At 47.0% G+C, this 18,144-nt stretch overlaps 1 protein-coding gene across 2 annotated transcripts; it reads right to left on the minus strand.

Moving 5' to 3' along the window:
• Positions 1 to 1,394: 1,394 nt before the first annotated feature.
• On the minus strand, positions 1,395 to 13,927 carry ptpn9b (protein tyrosine phosphatase non-receptor type 9b). 2 transcript variants are annotated; one of them, XM_056410343.1, is made up of 13 exons: positions 13,890 to 13,927; positions 11,473 to 11,616; positions 10,824 to 10,913; positions 10,460 to 10,584; positions 8,665 to 8,770; positions 8,454 to 8,564; positions 7,411 to 8,360; positions 7,192 to 7,288; positions 5,594 to 5,663; positions 5,405 to 5,483; positions 5,135 to 5,285; positions 4,706 to 4,913; positions 1,395 to 4,338 (listed from the first exon to the last, which is right to left on the minus strand). In XM_056410343.1, exons 1-13 carry the CDS (start codon positions 13,920 to 13,922, stop codon positions 4,115 to 4,117), a joined length of 2,388 nt encoding a protein of 795 aa, XP_056266318.1. In that variant the 5' UTR covers positions 13,923 to 13,927; the 3' UTR covers positions 1,395 to 4,114. The 2 variants fall into 2 exon arrangements, with proteins under 2 accessions (XP_056266318.1, XP_056266317.1); XM_056410342.1 differs by lacking the exon at positions 13,890 to 13,927 and adding an exon at positions 13,362 to 13,858.
• Between the last annotated feature and the right edge of the window lie 4,217 nt (positions 13,928 to 18,144).

Genomic DNA, 18,144 nt, shown 5'->3' on the forward strand with positions numbered 1-18,144 from the left:
GTTTTGCCTTTAATTGGCAGCTCTCTATTAGATATAATCAATGTGTCTCTGCTAACAGGCCACATACCACATTCCTTTAATGTAGCTGTAATTAAACCTCTCCTGAAGAAGCCCACTCTGGATCCAGAGGTGTTGGCTAACTACAGACCGATCTCTAATCTCCTCTTCTATGGAACCAGCTTCCACCTTCAGTCCGGGAGGCAGACACAGTCTCCTCATTTAAGAGTAGACTGAAGACTTTCCTCTTTGACGGAGCTTATAGCTAGGGCTGAATCAGGTTCACCTGGTCCAGCCCCTCGATATGCTGCTATGTTGCTGGGGGATATTTTAGGATACACTTAGCCTCCCTCCTCTTTACTCCCTCTCCTTTTCATCTCTTAATTGCACATTACTAACTCTTCTTCTTCCCCGGAGTCTTTGTGCCTTCTCGCCTCCGAGGGTCCATTGGACCTGTCTGTGTCTGAAAACTTGGCCCTGCATCTATTCCCTGGACCTGGCCTCCTTCAAAATGGCTCTGCCTCCTTCTCTGTCTTCTGCCTAAAAACACACATGTGTGTCCACTCTGCACGTGTCATGTGTGCACCACACCACCCAGTCAGGAAGAGGCCACATTAGCTCTGGAACTCGTTGATGATAGTAATATCGTTGCTTTAATGGGACAGCCGGTCCGACAGCATGTAAAAAGACCAGAATTCAATGACGAGGATACAAAAATAAAAATAAAGCACAAAAGGGAACATTTAAATTAACACAATGCACGTTTGCATTCCGTTTCTCGTACAAGTGAACATTAGCTTTGGGGAGGGGGACCAAGACTCTTTGAAAACACACACACGTCGTCGAGGTCTCTCGTGTCCGTGGATGCACTGGTAGGGCCCATGCGAGTTTGGGTTGCTGAGGATGTGTGACACCTTCAGGGCGAGCCGGGGCCTTTGGCATTGAGGGATGCAGGGTCCACATTCACCAACAATATCCAGGTCCGTCTTGACTAAATTGTTTGGAAGCCATTAGAAGAATAAGAAGAATATACACTTTTATTAATCCCCAAGGGGAAATTAGTTCTCTGCATTTAACCCATCCTTAGTTATTAAGGAGCAGTGGGCTGCGGTGAAGCCAGAAGCAACTGGTTCAGTGCCTTGCTCAAGGACACTTCGACTTGCAACTAATGGGAGTCTTACCCCACTGAGCTAAAGCCGCCCCCATAAGCCTCCAAAATATAACATTCAAGACTCAATTTCCATGCTGATGAACCTTAACCCATGCATGTTTTATTCTTTTGAAATATTGCTGATTATTTTTAATATTGCATGGCTACAGCTAAGAAAACTCTAAAATCCTATCTCATAAAATTTTAATATTTCCTCAGACCAAGTAACAGCTGAGTGTTTGTCAAGGCTCAGGAAACCCTTGCAGGTGTTTCGAGTTAATTAGACAATTCAAGTGATTTGTTTAATACCCTACTAGTATACTTTTTCATGATATTCTAATATTTAGAGATAGGATATTTGAGTTTTCTTAAGCTGTAAGCCATAATCAGCAATAAATCAGAATAAAAGGCTTGCAATATTTCAGTTGATTTGTAATGAATCCAGAATGCATGACATTTTTGTTTTTTTAATTGCATTACAGAAAATAAAGAACTTCATCACAATATTCTAATTTTCTGAGACAGTCCTGTATATATTAATATATATTTATAATATATATATTAATATACATATATATATATCCACGTATATATACATATATACACACACATATATATATATATTTATATATACACATACACATGTATATATATATATATTCTTTTTTTAACTAATAGACACAGAGCTGGGGTTTTGTGAACAGAAATGGCAGTCACCTTGTCTTTTTTTTCCTTTCTTTTTTGACTCTTGATAGCTTTCTTTAGCTTTGTCCTTGGCATTGGGTACCACAGTACAAGAAGACAAAGTTAATGTAATTATTACTTTCTTTAACAATACACTGTCTTAAAAACGCCAACTTCCCAGAGTTAACATTCCTCCCCTCACCCCAACCTTCCCGCCCCTTATTGTCCTGGAATTGAACAATCACCATTTATACAAGTAAGTTCTAAAAATACAATGGCAAGTGACATTTCCACAAAAAATCTCATTGTGAAAAACAAAATATATATATATTTCACTCCTTCTCCCATCTGATTTTTTCAGCTTATCAAATGCTATGACTGTTTCTCTTCATTGCGTCGTACCATTATACACCGGTTTCAATATTGTTGTAGAAGCTTTACAAAGACATAACTATAGTAGGAAACAACACAGTAAAAAATAAAAAATAAAGTCAATAGTTTTTTTTCTTCTTTCTTCTTTTTTACTTAAATGATAATGCACCAGTCAAACCCAGAAACGGACCTTGGACACGAGGCAAAAAACAACAACACTAGAATTACCCCCTGAGGTCAAATGATAAAACACGAGCCGAGTCTCGAACCAGATCCAACCCACTTCCTGCTTCCATGGTATTTGTAAGCAGTGCGCTACGTGCAGGACTTTAGGCAAAGTGTGGGTGTCCTGCGCGACACACAGTCAACGTGTGTGCTGCTCAAGTGCACTCGTTTGGGTGTTAGTACTATACCGGCGAGACGTTAAGCTGAGGAGGACTCGAAGGCACAAGTATCGGAGGCATCTAGGCCTCGGGAATCAAACGGTTGCGGTATCTAGGGAGTATGATTCGAAAAAAGGGTAACGGGGAATACAAGTTTACAGTTTCAGGTATGGTTTAGGTCTGAGAACGACGAGGCAGTGAATCTAGTTAAGGCCAAATTACTTGGGATCGTCCAATCAGAACGCTCCAACAGTAAAGATGATGTTAAACCTGACATATCACACCGAATTGCAATACAATATCAGTTTTAATACCAGAACTCCCATCTGTATTGTGTCACAGCCTGGCTCGCTACATAGATATTTATTCTCACGGTTAAGTAAATTATATTAAACAAGGCTTCTTTTTCTTGCTCTTCTCTCAGAGGTTGTTATTATGCACAATAATGGTAAATGCACCTGTACTTGTACAGCGCTTTTCTAGTTTTCAGACCACTCAAAGCGCTTTAACACTACATGACATCATTCACCCATTCACACACAGATGGGAGGAGCCACCATGCAAGGTTCCGCCTGCCCATCAGGAGTAACTAACCGTCACACACACTCACACACCGTAGGCACAGCTACGGGAGCAATGTTGGGGTTAAGTGTCTTGCCCAAGGACACATGGACATGGGCTCGGGGAGCCGGGGATCGAACCACCGATTATCGGCTTGAGGGACGACCCTGCTCACCGCTGAGCCACAGTCACCCACAATAATGTATGTTTCAAGAATATACATTAGCTTCAGTCTATAATATCTCAGTAAGGAGTACATCCAAGCATTCAGGGTGAGGACTTTGGCTTCGAAAAGTTAGTCTACATATGCAGATATAAAACACACGTAGAAAATGCACCGTAGAAAAAAGAAAAAAAAGACGTGAAAAGAAAAAGGGGAGGAAAACGAACAGAAATGGACTAAATGGCTCACGCTGATCGACGGTCACTTATGACCATTTGCTCACAAACAATCATTTCCTTTTTAAAAACGAAGAGAAAAAGTTTTTCAAGTTTAAACCTTCAAATCACACGAAGGAACGAGGAAGGACAAAATAAAAAGGGCTTGGAGGGCTTCAAGGGGTTAAGTTCAAGTTTGTCATTCCTCATGTGCAAATCAATAGAAAAATGCTACAACTCGTATGACTTGTCAACAAGACCGGTTCAGGGCCAAGTCCCGCCTCCCCCCCGCCCCCCTGTAGTTTGCTAAATAAAATGGGGCTCAGAAATTGGTAGGACAGCTTGCTGGACATCCACGCAATGCGCAGTCTCTACTCCCTGTATGTTTGAATTGTTTTGTTTCCCCCTCCGGCTCTTCACCTCTTCCGTCGGTCTGTTCACGTGAAGAAGGAGCAACTGTGGGAGTCTGTATCGTCACAACAAAGAGCCAAAACACTCTTTTATGGCAGGAGAGTCATCGGGAACGTGCTTCCTCGCTCTTTTCCTCCCTGTGACTTCGGCTTAGGTCGGCCCACCCCATCTCTCTCCCTCACTCGCTGTCAGTCTCCAGGTCAGAGTCGGACCACTGCACTGGGCTCAGCTTCCCGTGGCGTTGGGAATACTCGATGACCGCCGTGTAGCAGAAGTAGTACTGATCCCAAGTCTGGATGCTGAAGGCCCTCTGCGTGCGCATGCGCCGCACCGTCTGGCAGATGTCCACCGTGGCGATGTCCTCCAGCCGGGACAGGCAGATGTCCAGTGTGCAGAACGTGCCTGGTCGGGGGGTCGGGGGGTCACGTCGGTGGACAGGTAGAAGACAGAGAGGTTATCTAGGAAGCAGTAACTCATACTGAACAGGCGATAAACTACAATTATGTCAGTCGTGTTCATTTACATCCACGTCCGACTCAAATGTCTTCACTTAACCGATGAAACAGTTGTGTGATAGTGTCATCATTAGGATACGAGTCTTGAGCTCTGGCCATGAACTCCATTTGTTAGGTCACAGTGTGAAGTCACCCTCGTGTCCAAGAGGATGTTTTCATTTTTTATACTGTAACACTGTATGCCAACATAAAGACACATGCCTCAGAGTAACACGGTCTTTGAATACACACAACGGTGTGCCATGTTTGTTTACCTGTACGGCCGATTCCGGCACTGCAGTGGACAACCACAGGGGGGCCCCCTGGAGGCCCCGTCCAACTGGAGCCCAGGTTCTGGACTGCAGCTTCCCTCCTCTGAAGTACGTGCTCGCGGAAGTCCAACATGGCAGAGGCGCTTTTAGGGACGCCGAAGTCTGGCCAGCTGACGTAGAGGTAGTGGCACAGCTCCCGTCTCTCTCCAGACTGAGGGGGAAGTCAAGAAGGTTCACGGAAGGGAACGAGCATGTGGGGAAATATCCACGCCAAGACATATTCTTAAATTACAGACAAGACTGAACGGCTTCTGCTGAAAGCCATCTTTTATGCCCCAAAGCCTTTAAAAGACACTTTCTAAAGACCGTTTTTCAAACTCAAATTAACACAGATAAATGTTTTAAGTCCTAAAGCAGTTAGATGTGACTTACCTGTGTGTTGTAAAGTTCGAGTTGGGAGAGCTTGAAGTCTTGAAACAGCTGGATGTGCGTGTTCCTGACCAGGAAGTACCCATGCTGCTCGGTCCGGCCCTCCTCCAGAGGCCAGTACTGGCCACACTTGACCCGACCGCGCTCCACCACCCTGCGACGTCACAAGCGCTCGCCGGTTAGAGCTCACCATCGGCCCAATCAAGGAAACGCCATCACACGGGCAAACACTGGCGACACCGAATTGACTCGGATGCAAAAAAGGAGTCTCACCTGGTGGTCATGACAATGATGAGTACCATCTGTTCCCACACCATGCGCCAGAAGTCTCCAAACGTTTTAGGCAAAGGACCTGGAGGACACGAAAGAGCGGGGTTTGAGCAGAAAGAGGGATTATTGCATGGAGGGCTCCGTGGTGATGATGATGGACAATGGGACTGAAGTGTGTCACCAGTTGCTCACCCTGAGTTGCAATGTAGTCGTTGCTCCTCTTGTAGCCGTCCATGAAACTGGCATTGATGTAATCTGATGTCTGCAGAAAGAAGAAGGGAAAAACGACTCACTGGTTGGAGCTGTGATCGACTGCCTCCCGGAGGAGGACATTGAATATTACTACCAGGGGTGCAACGGATCACTAAAGTCACGGTTAGCTTCGTATAACGACAGAGTCATAGGTCGAATTCTCAAGAAAAATAGGGGGAGCATATTATATAACTTTTACAGATGCTCTTGTGCAAGTTTTTTTGCTGTCGACACCAATTGCCGATTAGCCATATCGGCAGTTTAAGATCGCTTTTGTTGTTGTTTTGTTTGGTCATAACAGCTGGTTTGGGCCCTTGAATAATTGTTTCCACCAATGTCCCAAAATATAATTTCAAACGTCCTGAAGTCAGTGTAAACCGTCAAAGATTGCATAAAAACACAATACACATGATTAGAAAAAAAAGATTGTTTTTATTGACATTTCTTTTGGCGTTAGTGTTTTTGATGATGTTAGTGTTAGAAAGTTGAACACCTCATAATTCACTCTCTAATATCTATGTGTTGTTATCTCCTTCAGACAACCAGCTGTATTCCAGTTTCTCTCCAAAAACTACAGTTGACAAGATTACACTTGAACACATGACGATAACGTTATAATGTACCTTCGCCCAATACTCACTTTTACTGAATAGAGAATGAACACATCATGATGCAACTCAACAGAACCTCCGTAAGTTAGCGGTTAGCTCCGGTGCTGCTAACGTTACTAGCTCTCCTGCTCCTTCAACACAGATTTGTTGAACAGTCACAACGTAGCATTTATCAGAGATCAGCGGCTGGATCCGTACGGGTCACTGATCAGCTACAGTCCGTCACACGGCTAACTGCTGTTGCCAACCGTTTACAGACCAGTCACTTCGTTGCATTAAGCTGGAGTTCCATAAAAATGTTATTAGGTACGAATAACACAAAATTAATCTACAGCCGATTCTAAATCCTAAATGTCTTCGGTTTACGACATTCATTTAGTTGCCGATAACAACATGTGCTCTAAAGCCATACAACCTGGTCGGATTTTTTTGGCCATTATTACAATAACATAGTATTAATTTTAACACAATAGGACCCAGGTTGCCAAACGCAACAGGCCTGTCCGGTTAGCCACATGAAACCCACTGAACATGATACTGTCAGGCATTCCTCCTCCCAGGCACACATATCAGATGCAGCAGATTAGAACAGGCGACGACGTCACAAGGAATAGACCCGAATGCTCCAACATTTATTGCTCCAACATTTATGTTTACCACAGATCTCTTGCTGATCCGCAGAGTGCTGCCACTAAATACTCAACTAAATGCACCCCATATGTAACCTTGCATTCCCTAATCGGTTACTAAAACGCACTTCCTATGAGAAGGTGGAACAGAGGCCTGGTGTTGGCAGCAACGTCCAAAGTTAACAGCAAACATCCCTAAAATCATCCATTGTACACAAAATAAATGTGTGGCCCAAAAGAATCCAGAGATCATATAAATCACAAAGGGAGAAGTGAAGTTTGACGAATCTGTAAATACCTCATCCTCGTCATCGCAGAGCTGGCAGAGTCGCACCCGGGACTGGTCCAGGCAGAGCACATCGCTGTACCGGTTCTTTATCTGATTGGACAGTTTTCTGCATAAAGGAAAGTGTTAGAAATGTTAAACAGTGGGCCGATGCGTTATCCCTCACATCGTTTTCCTTTGCTGAGAGTGAAAATAAAGCAGAAAAAACAAGAATATACTTTGATCCCTTACTTGGAGTAGTCAAAGGTGCCGGACGGTGGCTCCTTCCGGATCTCCTCGTACTCCTGATAAATTCCCTTCTTCTTCTTCCTCTTCACGTGCTCCACTAGATCGTGCACCGTCATGCCCCCCTGCTCAGGAACGTGAAGAGACGCCTCTACGCAGCCGTCCTCGTCATCTGCGCCCCACGACGAAGACAGGGACTGGGAGGGCGGCTGGTGTGGCGGTCGAGGCAATGACTTCTGGGGCAAAGGAGGCACCCCTTCCTCTTCCTGGCCGCCCTCCTCCTCTTCTTCCTCTTCTTCTTCTTCCTCCTCTTCCTCTTCTTCCTCCCCCTCCTCCTCCTCCTCGTCGTTGCTGTCGTCCTCCTCCCTCACGTCAACATTCTGAGACCCACGGGCGGAATCCGTTACCTTCCCGTCCACCGCGTCTCCCTCGCCCACCTGGGAGAGCGGCGTGTCGGGGGGCGTGTCCGACTGTGGAGGAGCTTGGCGGCCACGGCCGTTTATGTTGGCGTAGGGGCTCGAGCCGTCGCCGGCCATGCCGGCCCCGCTCCCCGCTGAGCCATTCCAGTGTTGGTGGTTCCCATGCTGGTGCTGACACAGGCCTCGAGTCCTGGCCTCAGACACAGTGCAGTGGTTGCGCGTGTTGGCATTGCTGTCGTCGTGGCGATTCGAGTTAGCCACGGCTAACTCGGAAGCGAACTGCGAGCTGATGTGGCCGTGCGGCGGCTTGGCGCTCGTACTTGCGTTGCTGCAGTCCAAGTTGTAGGAGCGCAGCAGCCTCCCGACGCAGTCGTGCGCATCATGCTCTTGCGCGTCGCCCGGAGCACTGTTCGTGTGCGTGTTGACGCAGGACTGAATCCAAGCCATGTGGCTGTACTGGGACGTCCCGTTCAAGTGCTCGGGGAGGGAGGAGACTGGAATGTGACTGGCCAGCTCGTGAGCTTTCACCGTGCACACCTGCCGGATGGAGAAGAGAGAAAACGCCTTTCAAATGACAACCAAACATGACGCAACACCAAAAAAAACAACAACAAAGAAAACCACACGTACCCTCTCTCTCAGCTTCTCGCGCACAAACAGGCGGAGGATGGTGAAAGGGGCTCGAAACCATAGAGGTGATGACACAATGAAGACACATTTAAGACGAGCTGGGAACGCCCCCTATGAAATACATCAATCATTTCAGCGAGACCACTTGGACACCAAACACTTTGAAGGCAGGCAGATCTGAGAGCAACAGAAGCATGTTTCTTGCATTTACCTTTAGCAAATTGAGGATCTTGACGCAGAGCTCGTAATCAAAGTTGCCATAGCTGGAGTTGGTCATGTCGTAGATGAATATGAGTCCATCTCTTTGAGTTTGTTCGCTGTTGAGCAATTAACAAGATTTTCCAAGTTAAGAGCAGAGGAAGGGGGGTCAAAAGGAGTATGCCATAGGTGATACATTTCATTTTCTAGCAAATACTTGAGACACAGACGTGTGTTCACAAAACAAACGCGCACTAGAGCGCTAAATTCACGCGACGCTGTGTCGCAAAAACTTATTAGCGTTGAGATTTTCCTCCAGCAGTCACTGATTTCCTGCCAGTTGATAAAAAAATTAGGGGGTCAAAATATAGATGCCGTTTGTGGGCACTCGGAGCTCTACAATAGTACCTCATATGTGTGTATAAATCATACCTGCAAACTCATGAGGGGTGAAAAAGGTGACAAGGGGGGGGTGGGGGTGACTTTTTTTGTTTTGTTGTCACCACACCACATCCACGTTGTTTGAAGCCTCAAAGCTTTTAGAACCACAACTACAGTCATTTTATTGTTCTGACCACAAATCTAAATAATGATAATAAACAGTTTAAGAACAAAAGTTCCTCCGCTCTGACTCAGCCCTATAATGATAGTAATAACAAATATACATTGTCATTATATATAATATGGTTAAAGTCATTCATGAACCAACTTCCTTTTTTTTTGCCTGAACAGTCCTCATGGACTTTTCCCTGAATCTGTTCTGTCTCTACCTGTTTGTCACGATACTCATATTATAACTTCTATACATATTACATACCTGCCATAAATATCATGATACCCGATACCAGAATTCAATACACCATACAAACAATATGGTACCATAAATACGAGACTGGTATATTTATCTATAATAGTAATAAATAAAACATCTGTATGGTTCACTTTTACCAACTTTTTCAACACTTAACAAATGACAGTAATATTAGTATTAATACAGCAAGATATGAATGAAACTACATGGTTCCATCATAGCATTGATTATACACTATGAGGCCGTTAGTCTCTGACCAGATGATCCACAGTTCATCAGGATGAGCAGCTGGAGAGTTACAGAACTTTACAGACTGAAACATTTCACTTCTGGCATCTTTTTATTTGTTAAGCCGAAGTCTCTAAAGCTGCGCCACTTCTCTCGCTGTGAGCTGCGCAGCGCAGTGTGCGCAGACAGCTCGACACGGAGCAGCGCGTGCGCTCTGATCGCTCTCTTAATGAAGTATCGATACAAAAAATATGCTAAATCACATCGTGTTTAACGTACGGGTACTTTGTTAGCATCGCTACACCGTGCAGCGTGACAGCAGCAGATGTAGCGGCTAATATTCAAGCTAACCTGAACCCCCAAACACTGTGGACATCTGAACGCTGATTGGCCGAGACGCGACACGTCCCATCAAAGATGTTTTATTGCGAAGAGCACCACTTCACACTTTTCTCCGCGTCTCACTGCAATCTCAACGGCAGCGGGCCAGGTGACCCCAAAAACAAAAACTCTTCGGATCTCCACGATTCACGTGGATGACTTATTTTGAGTTCAAAACTGTGAATTTCACCGAAAGGTGACAAGTTTGCAGGTATGATAAATGTGTATAAACCACATTCTATGGTATAAACAATAACTTTGCTGACGTATTTGTTAGGTTATTACGAGTGTAAGTATAGCCTGGCACCAATTGATTTGCTTTTGGTGTGAACGCCGCATTAGAAATCAGACGATACTTAGTTGTGTGTATGAAGGGTCAGGGCATCACCTCTCGATGGCTTTGTCCAGCTGATAGATAATGGCCTGCAGCACAGCTTTGTGGGTGGTGACGTTTGACCGATGCAGACGAGCTGTGAAGAGCGCTAGAGCGGCACCATTCGCATCGCGGCCAGGCTGGTGGGGAGTTGAAACGCACCGGCAGACATGCAGATTTTCATTAATTGTGCATCCATTCTTTGGAATTGCAGGAAAGCTCGAAATTCTGATCATAAACTTGCACATTTTCTTCTACTCCTATCTCCGTTCATCAAGAAGGCAGGAATACAGGTGCAGACCGACACACAATGAACAGCAGGTGCATCATTTTTCGCCGTTTATTGTGCAGGATGGCTCACAATTGCTTCCACACTCACCAGGACTGTAAATTTCCCACAAAGCAGCTCGGAGCGTAGGGGCTCCTCGTCAGGGTTGATATTGATGATGCCCTCTTTAATTCTTGTGTTCTGTTATTGATATAGGATGACAGACGAGGGAGAGAAGCACATATTCATTGCCGTGGTATGCAAAAAAGAAAAAAACATCTAAAAATGATTGATGTGCACAGATTTCAATAGGAGCCTTGTTATTAGGAACTGAATAACTGGTTATGACCTGGTCTGGCGGGTCATGGTTATGACTTGCGAGAATGTGTACTGGTCCAACGGAGAACTTTTCGTCATATCATTAACGGCCGTCAATCAGTTATCAATACTTTTACATCGTCAGCGGCTAGCAGCAGCAAGAAACTGCAAATGATCAAATTACTTTTATGTATTTAAACAAGTAGAGTTTGGGATTATTGGTCTCAAAGCGTTCAAATTTATACGACACCAATAAAAAAGCCTGAAGACATTTTTCGCAATTCAAAGCACAAATTGCAATATTCGGAAAAGGGTCAGGTCGGACAACTGAAGTTGAAATTGAATATCTTTTCGTGATCCTTTGGTCCGAAGGCAGAAATGTAGCGTTCTGTTGATAACAATATAATTTATCTCAGCTTAGTCACAGATCCAAGCACAGTACCTTGTATGCTTGGAAGAGGTTAATGGCTCTGTAGACGTCAAACTTGCGGGCCATAAGAAACTTTACAGCTGTGGGTTGGGACACAAGCGCAGCGTTGTGAGGCTGCTCCAAGATTCGCACCTCACCCAGGAACTCCTCCACAGCCTGGACAAACGAAGGAACAGAGGCGACGAAGGAACAGCGATGAGGTGTGGCAGGTGACATTAAAACAGAGAGAAAAAAAAGCTAGTTGTATAGATGGGGAATAACCAGACGAGAGGGACCCTTTAAAAATAACATCAAAGTGGAGATTTGAGGGGCTTAGGGAATATAGCAACAAAACAAACAAGGGGGAGAGTCGATCGGTATGGCGACTGAAATGACAGATAGACGCACGAGTCTCTCAGCCCCCTCAGCTTTGTAGTTATCTCCCTGCCAAAGTTACATAAATACAATGTGTAATGCAGATGGAAGCAGCAGACTGAGCCCGTGGACAAGAGTGCTCAGGAGACAACAGTCGGCTTGTGGTCGCCACAGTGAGAGTGCATCCGTCCTCCAAATACATAACCAGCACAGGGAGAGTCTATGAATGGGTACATCAGCTGACCTAATCGGCTCCTTACATAACTTGAAATCTACTCTCGCAGGACACCAAATGGGGGCATATCCAAAAGAAGGGCTTTCCCTTTAACTTGTTGGGAAGACGTGAAGCTGCGCCCCAAACCCTTATGCATCTTATCTCATGAAACATTTTTGTGATAACATGGGCAAAATATACACGCACATTCAAATCGAGTGCGGTGGGGGCATAAATAGCACGCTCAGAGCTGTCTGTCCGTCTCCTCCCCCACACACACACCTGACTAGTATTTCATATTTGATTTAGCAATATTTTATGTTGTTTATGTTAGAAGAGATGGTCTGTACGTCATGTGGCACACAACACTTACGGACCATGTCATCAGCACTAAGTGTGTGTGCTCATTAATCGTGGAGGTAGAAAAGACTTGGACTGGATACGCATGCGAGAGAAACCAAGGTTACATCATGGCGTTTCAGTCATTCTTGATCCAGTCATGCATGACTTGAAGGCCCGCGCTTGCTTAAGACTCTTATTTCAGGAATTGGGGCACTGCAGCCAGACTGTGAAGATTATCTTTAAATCACAACCCGTCCGTATAAGCGGCGGCCGCCACCACCACCAGTGTGTGTGAGTGTGTGTGTGTATGCACCAGGGGGTGGTAACTAGCCTTGGTCGGGTTAATCCAAGCCAAAGGAAACAGGTCGCTGAGATCCCAAAAAAAAAAAAAAAATCTAGAAAAAGATTTAGTTTAGTTTAGTTTGATCAGCAAAATATACAAAAATCAAAATTCAACAAAAGAAAGTGGCTGACCGAAAGAGTCAAGGCTGAAGCTATCAAGCTTATAAGTGCCCTAACCTAAAACTTATTTCAGAGAACCATATACATATACCTATATATATATACATAAACATATATACATATACACACACACATATAAATACACACACATACATATTTACAGATCAGCAATCTGGGCAAAGTGCCGCGAGACATTAAGAAAACACTTGGGCACAGCTGGCGAGCGGTCACAGCCACATCCTGTAAACAAGTGTACAGATCAGTTCACCTTCGTGGGAGGGAAAATAAGTACTAGAGCTGTCATCGCGAGCCCCGCGTGACATTTCATGTTGGCTATAAACGTCAGGCCGCCCCGCCCCCCTTTTTTTCTTTACTAGAAAGCGAAGGCAACAACAATGCCAGGAACCGGGGGCTCGCTTCTGTGAATTCATGACTGTAAATCTGATAACACCGCGAGCTAAGCCGCTGGCTCACAGCAAGCCCATCCCGTGGGTCCGTGTCATGGTGCACAACGCCAACAAACACTTACGGTTATAAGCGTTTGCTCCCTTTTCATCCTTCCACTTGGACAAAAGTGATTTTTAACGCGTGGAAACATAGCTGTCGAGGAGATTCCCTGCAAGTCAACAATAGCTATTAGCGTTAGCTAGCAGCTAGGTTACATGTGGCCGCTGGACGTCTAACGGTGCCGTTTCAAGCCGCACGTACGGGGGGGGAACCACAGGGAGGGAAGTATGGTTACTGTACGTCAGCGACACGAACACGTCCGTGTGCTCCGCGCACAGCGGGTTACCGGGTGTTCGCAGCACGCAGCCGGTGAAGTGAACCTCAGCGCTGCTAACACACGCATGCTAGCTGCTGTCAGTCAGTCCGGAGCCCGTCGGCTACTGGGGGGAGGATGCGAGGGGCCGGGGCTGGTTATCAGACCGCGTCGTTCAGAGGGACATTCGCCGTGACAAAACATATGGAAACAAATGTTGGAGTTGGAGAAGAAAGTGAAGGGTGCACGCGTACACGACGCAGGAATGAGGGGAAAAGTCGTTTAAGAGACCCTTACCAGCTGCTCCTGAGTTGTCAGGGCTTCCGCCATCTTGAAGCCTCCGCAACGTCGCAGCGACGCCCACCAGCCGCTGGCTCACGCCCTGACACCCCGAGACACCCCGCCCACACGCATTCACATGGAGGCAGCTTACAGAAAAAGAAATAACAATATGTATCCTCCGTGAATCGCCACCTTAACGTGGTGGAGGAGTTTGAGAGGCTCAGTGATCCCGGGAGCTATGTTGTCCGGGGCATTAGCCCCTGGTAGGGTCTCCCAAGGCAAACAGGTCTCGGGTGAGAGTCCAGACTAAGAGCGGTTCAAAAACCCTGATGAAAAGCAGCACTCGAGCTTCAGCTACCTCGCCCGGACAAGGGAAACCGGGGCACCCTCCCGGAGCCAGACCCAGGAGGGGAGCTCGTCGGCGAGCGTCTGGTGGCCGGGCCTTCGCCTATGGGGCCCGGTCGGGCTCAGCCCGAAGAAACGACATCGAGCAGCAACCCTGTGGACCCACCACCCGCAGGGACAATCATCGGGGTCGGGTGCTATGTAGACCGGGCGGCAGGCTGGGCAGGGGACCTGGGCGGGCCGATCGCCGGCGACATAGACTAGCTCTAGGGACGTGGAACGTCACCTCGCTAGCGGGGAAGGAGCCGGAGCTGGTGCGGGAGGTGGAGCAGTACCAACTAGATCTAGTTGGGCTCACCTCCACGCACAGCGCTGGCTCTGGAACCAAGCTCCTGGAGAAGGGTTGGACTCTCTTCTTTTCTGGAGTTGCCCAGGGTGAGAGGCGCCGGGCGGGAGTGGGGATACTCACAAGCCCCCGGCTGAGCGCTGCCGTGTTGGAGTTTGCCCCGGAGAACGAGAGGGTCGCCTCCCTGCGCCTACGGGTTGCGGGGAGTAAAGCTCTGACTGTGGTTTGTGCTTATGCACCAAACCGCAGTTCAGAGTATCCGCCTTCTTGGAGTCGGTGGGAGGGGTCCTGGAGGGCACCGCCTGCCGACACCATAGTTCTCCTGGGAGACTTCAATGCTCACGTGGGCAATGACAGAGAAACCTGGCGGAGAGTGATTGGGAGGAACGGCTTGCCCGATCTGAACCCGAGCGGTGTTCTGTTATTGGACTTCTGTGCTAGCCACTGCTTGTCTATAACGAACACCATGTTCGAACATAAGGTGGTTCATAAGTGTACTTGGTACCAGAACACCTTAGGCCGGAGATCGATGATCGACTTTATAATCGTATCATCTGATCTGCGGCCGTATGTCTTGGACACTCGGGTGAAGAGAGGAGCAGAGCTGTCAACTGATCACCACCTGGTGGTGAGTTGGATCAGATGGCAGGGGAGTCGGCCAGAGAGACCTGGCAAGCCCAAACGTGTAGTGCGGGTGAACTGGGAACGTCTGGTCGAGGACCCTGTCCGGGAGGTCTTCAACTCCCACCTCCGGATGAACTTCTCACACATCCCGAGGGAGGTTGGGGACATGCAATCCGAGTGGACCATGTTCAAAGCCTCTATTGTGGAAGCGGCCGACAGGAGCTGTGGTCGGAAGGTCATCGGTGCCTGTCGCGGCGGCAACCCAAGAACCCGGTGGTGGACACCGGGGTCAGGGAAGCCGTCAAGCTGAAGAAGGAGGCCTACCGGGCCTGGCTGGCCCAGGGGTCTCCTGAAGCAGCTGACGGGTACCGGCAGGCCAGAAGGGCTGCAGCTGCGGTGGTCGCGGAAGCAAAAACTCGGGCATGGGAGGAGTTCGGGGAGGCCATGGAGAAGGACTTTCGGTCGGCCTCAAAGAGGTTCTGGCAAACCGTCCAACGGCTCAGGAAGGGAAAGCAGGGTCTACCCCAGGCTGTTCTCAGCGTGGGGGGGGGGGCTGCTGACCCGGACAGGGGACATCGTCGGACGGTGGAAAGAATACTTTGAGGAACTCCTAAATCCGGCCAACATGTCCCCTCTAGAGGGGGCAGTGCCTGTAGACTTGGGGGGGGGTCGCACCAATATCCCTGGCAGAGGCCGCTAAGGTTGTTAACCCTCCTGTTATGTTCGTTTCTTACATACAGCCGTGATGTTCCCGGGTCAATTTGACCCGGTTAATGTTGAATCATCCAAAAGTGGTCAGAAACCAAAAAATTCTAAAAACTATAGTTTGTACCTCATCACCAACAACATTACTAACAATTAAATCAGTTTTTAGTGGAATTGAGTTATTTACCCCTCCATAGATCAGAGTTCAATCAGGAGCACTCACTCGTTTTAATGAAAAATACATGTTCAAACAATTTTTTAGGAACATTGAAAGAATCTAAATCTAAATTGCATTAGTCTACCATAACATGTATTTTCTCCTAAATTTTATTTGCATTTTGTAATTTGTTTTCTTCTTCATGGGGTGATGTAGATAAATAGAGATGAGACACCTGTGCTGTTCAGGGTCATAATGACCCGCCCACTAAAAATCAAGCCAAATGAGTCATAAAGGATTTGTATTGAAAGTAAACTTTAGTTATGTTTATTTTTAGTGTTAAGATGCATAAATTATATGATAAAAGATGACCAAAGGCCAGCACACAGTCATCCTCTTGGTGCAGTCGTATGTATCTGCAGAGTGTAATGTTGTAGGACTGCTCAGCAACCATTTTGTATGTTTGGCCCCTCCCCTGCTAAGGCGCGCGTGGAGCTTTCCCGCAGGAAAAATAAAGGTTCCGTCAAAATAGTATCTGTATTTCTCGCACAGCTGGGGTCGTTAGAAAGAGAATGTGTGTGGGTCTGAGATTAGGATGAGACAGGGTGTGTGTCTCTCCCAGTCAGACAGACAGTATATTAGAAGTACTATTACTACATATGTATTAGTTGTGACATGAAAGAAACCCTCACATTAGTGTCCCATGTCCAATAAAGGTGTATTTAGGGGGAAGTTAGAAGATGATAAACATTGTTTAGTCTGTAAAGTGTGCTTCTCATGTAGGGTGATGGGCACACAGCAGGATAGAGATGGTTCCCATAACAACCACCTGATTCTTTTGTTTGAAGTTTGAAATGTGTACAACTTTATATATGGGGTTGTGAACGGGGTGTGTGGGTGTGCTGATATGTGTTTGTGTGTGTGCTGATATGTGTGTTTGTGTGTGTGTTGGTGTCTGTGCGTGCGTGTGTTAGTGTGTATGTGTTGGTGTGTGTGAGTGTGTGTGTTGAAACTTGGTTGGAGGGAGTAAGAAAGACTGCCCTACATTTACAAAGAAAGAAATAGTCTAAACGTGACTCTTCTGATGACTTTTAGCCTTCACTTTCACAGCCGGGTCAAATTGACCCGGGAACATCATCTCTGTTATATATATCTGCAGGGGGGGGGTTGCAAATACATGATTTTTTTGGGGTATTTTTTTTAACGTTGATTACACTAAATAAGGTAAGCAGAAGAAGTTTTATACAGAAAGAGTACTTAGAAGTATTTTTCCTAGATTTTCAAACTTTGAAACGGGTCAATTTGACCCGCAACATAACAGGAGGGTTAAAAAGCTCCTTGGTGGCAAGGCGCCGGGGGTGGATGAGATCCGCCCTGAGATGCTGAAGGCGCTGGACATTGTTGGGCTGTCTTGGCTGACACGCCTCTTCAATGTCGCATGGGGGTCAGGAACAGTACCCTTGGACTGGCAGACCGGGGTGGTGGTTCCCATTTTCAAAAAGGGGGACCGGAGAGTGTGCTCGAACTATCGTGGAATCACACTTCTCAGCCTCCCTGGGAAAGTTTATGCCAGGGTACTGGAAAGGAGGCTCGGATTCAAGACCAGCAGTGCGGATTCCGTCCCGGTCGTGGAACTGTGGACCAGCTCTTCACCCTCGCAAGGGTCCTCGAGGGGTCCTGGGAGGATGCCCCACCAGTCTTCATGTGTTTTGTGGACTTGGAGAAGGCTTTCGACCGGGTCCCTCGGGAATTGTTGTGGGGGGTGCTGCGGGAGTATGGGGTTCCGGACCCGTTGCTACGGGCTATCCGGTCTCTGTACGCCTGCAGTAGGAGCTGTGTTCGCATCCTCGGCAGTAAGTCAAACACGTTCCCGGTGGGTGTTGGTCTCCGCCAGGGCTGCCCTTTATCACCGGTCCTGTTTGTGATTTTCATGGACAGGATATCTAGGCGCAGCCTGGGGGTGGAGCAGGTCAGGTTTGGGGGTCTTGGGATCGCCTCTCTTCTGTTTGCAGATGATGTGGTCCTGTTAGCATCCTCAGACCATGACCTCCGGCACTCACTGGGGCGTTTGCTGCCGAGTGTGAAGCGGCGGG

This window comes from Pseudoliparis swirei, chromosome 24, assembly GCF_029220125.1.
Source record: "Pseudoliparis swirei isolate HS2019 ecotype Mariana Trench chromosome 24, NWPU_hadal_v1, whole genome shotgun sequence".
Classification (NCBI taxonomy): Eukaryota; Metazoa; Chordata; class Actinopteri; order Perciformes; family Liparidae; genus Pseudoliparis; species Pseudoliparis swirei.

Bases quoted from the DNA above. Each gene is read 5' to 3' on its own strand.
- ptpn9b (XM_056410342.1), bottom strand. From the start codon at position 13,430: ATGTTTCCACGCGTTAAAAATCACTTTTGTCCAAGTGGAAGGATGAAA. The intron at 8,771-10,459 runs GTGATGCCCTGA...ATTGCTCAACAG, and splicing joins CTGGACAAAGCCATCGAGAG to CGAACAAACTCAAAGAGATG. The intron at 8,361-8,453 runs GTACGTGTGGTT...TCCATCCGGCAG, and splicing joins GCGAGAAGCTGAGAGAGAGG to GTGTGCACGGTGAAAGCTCA.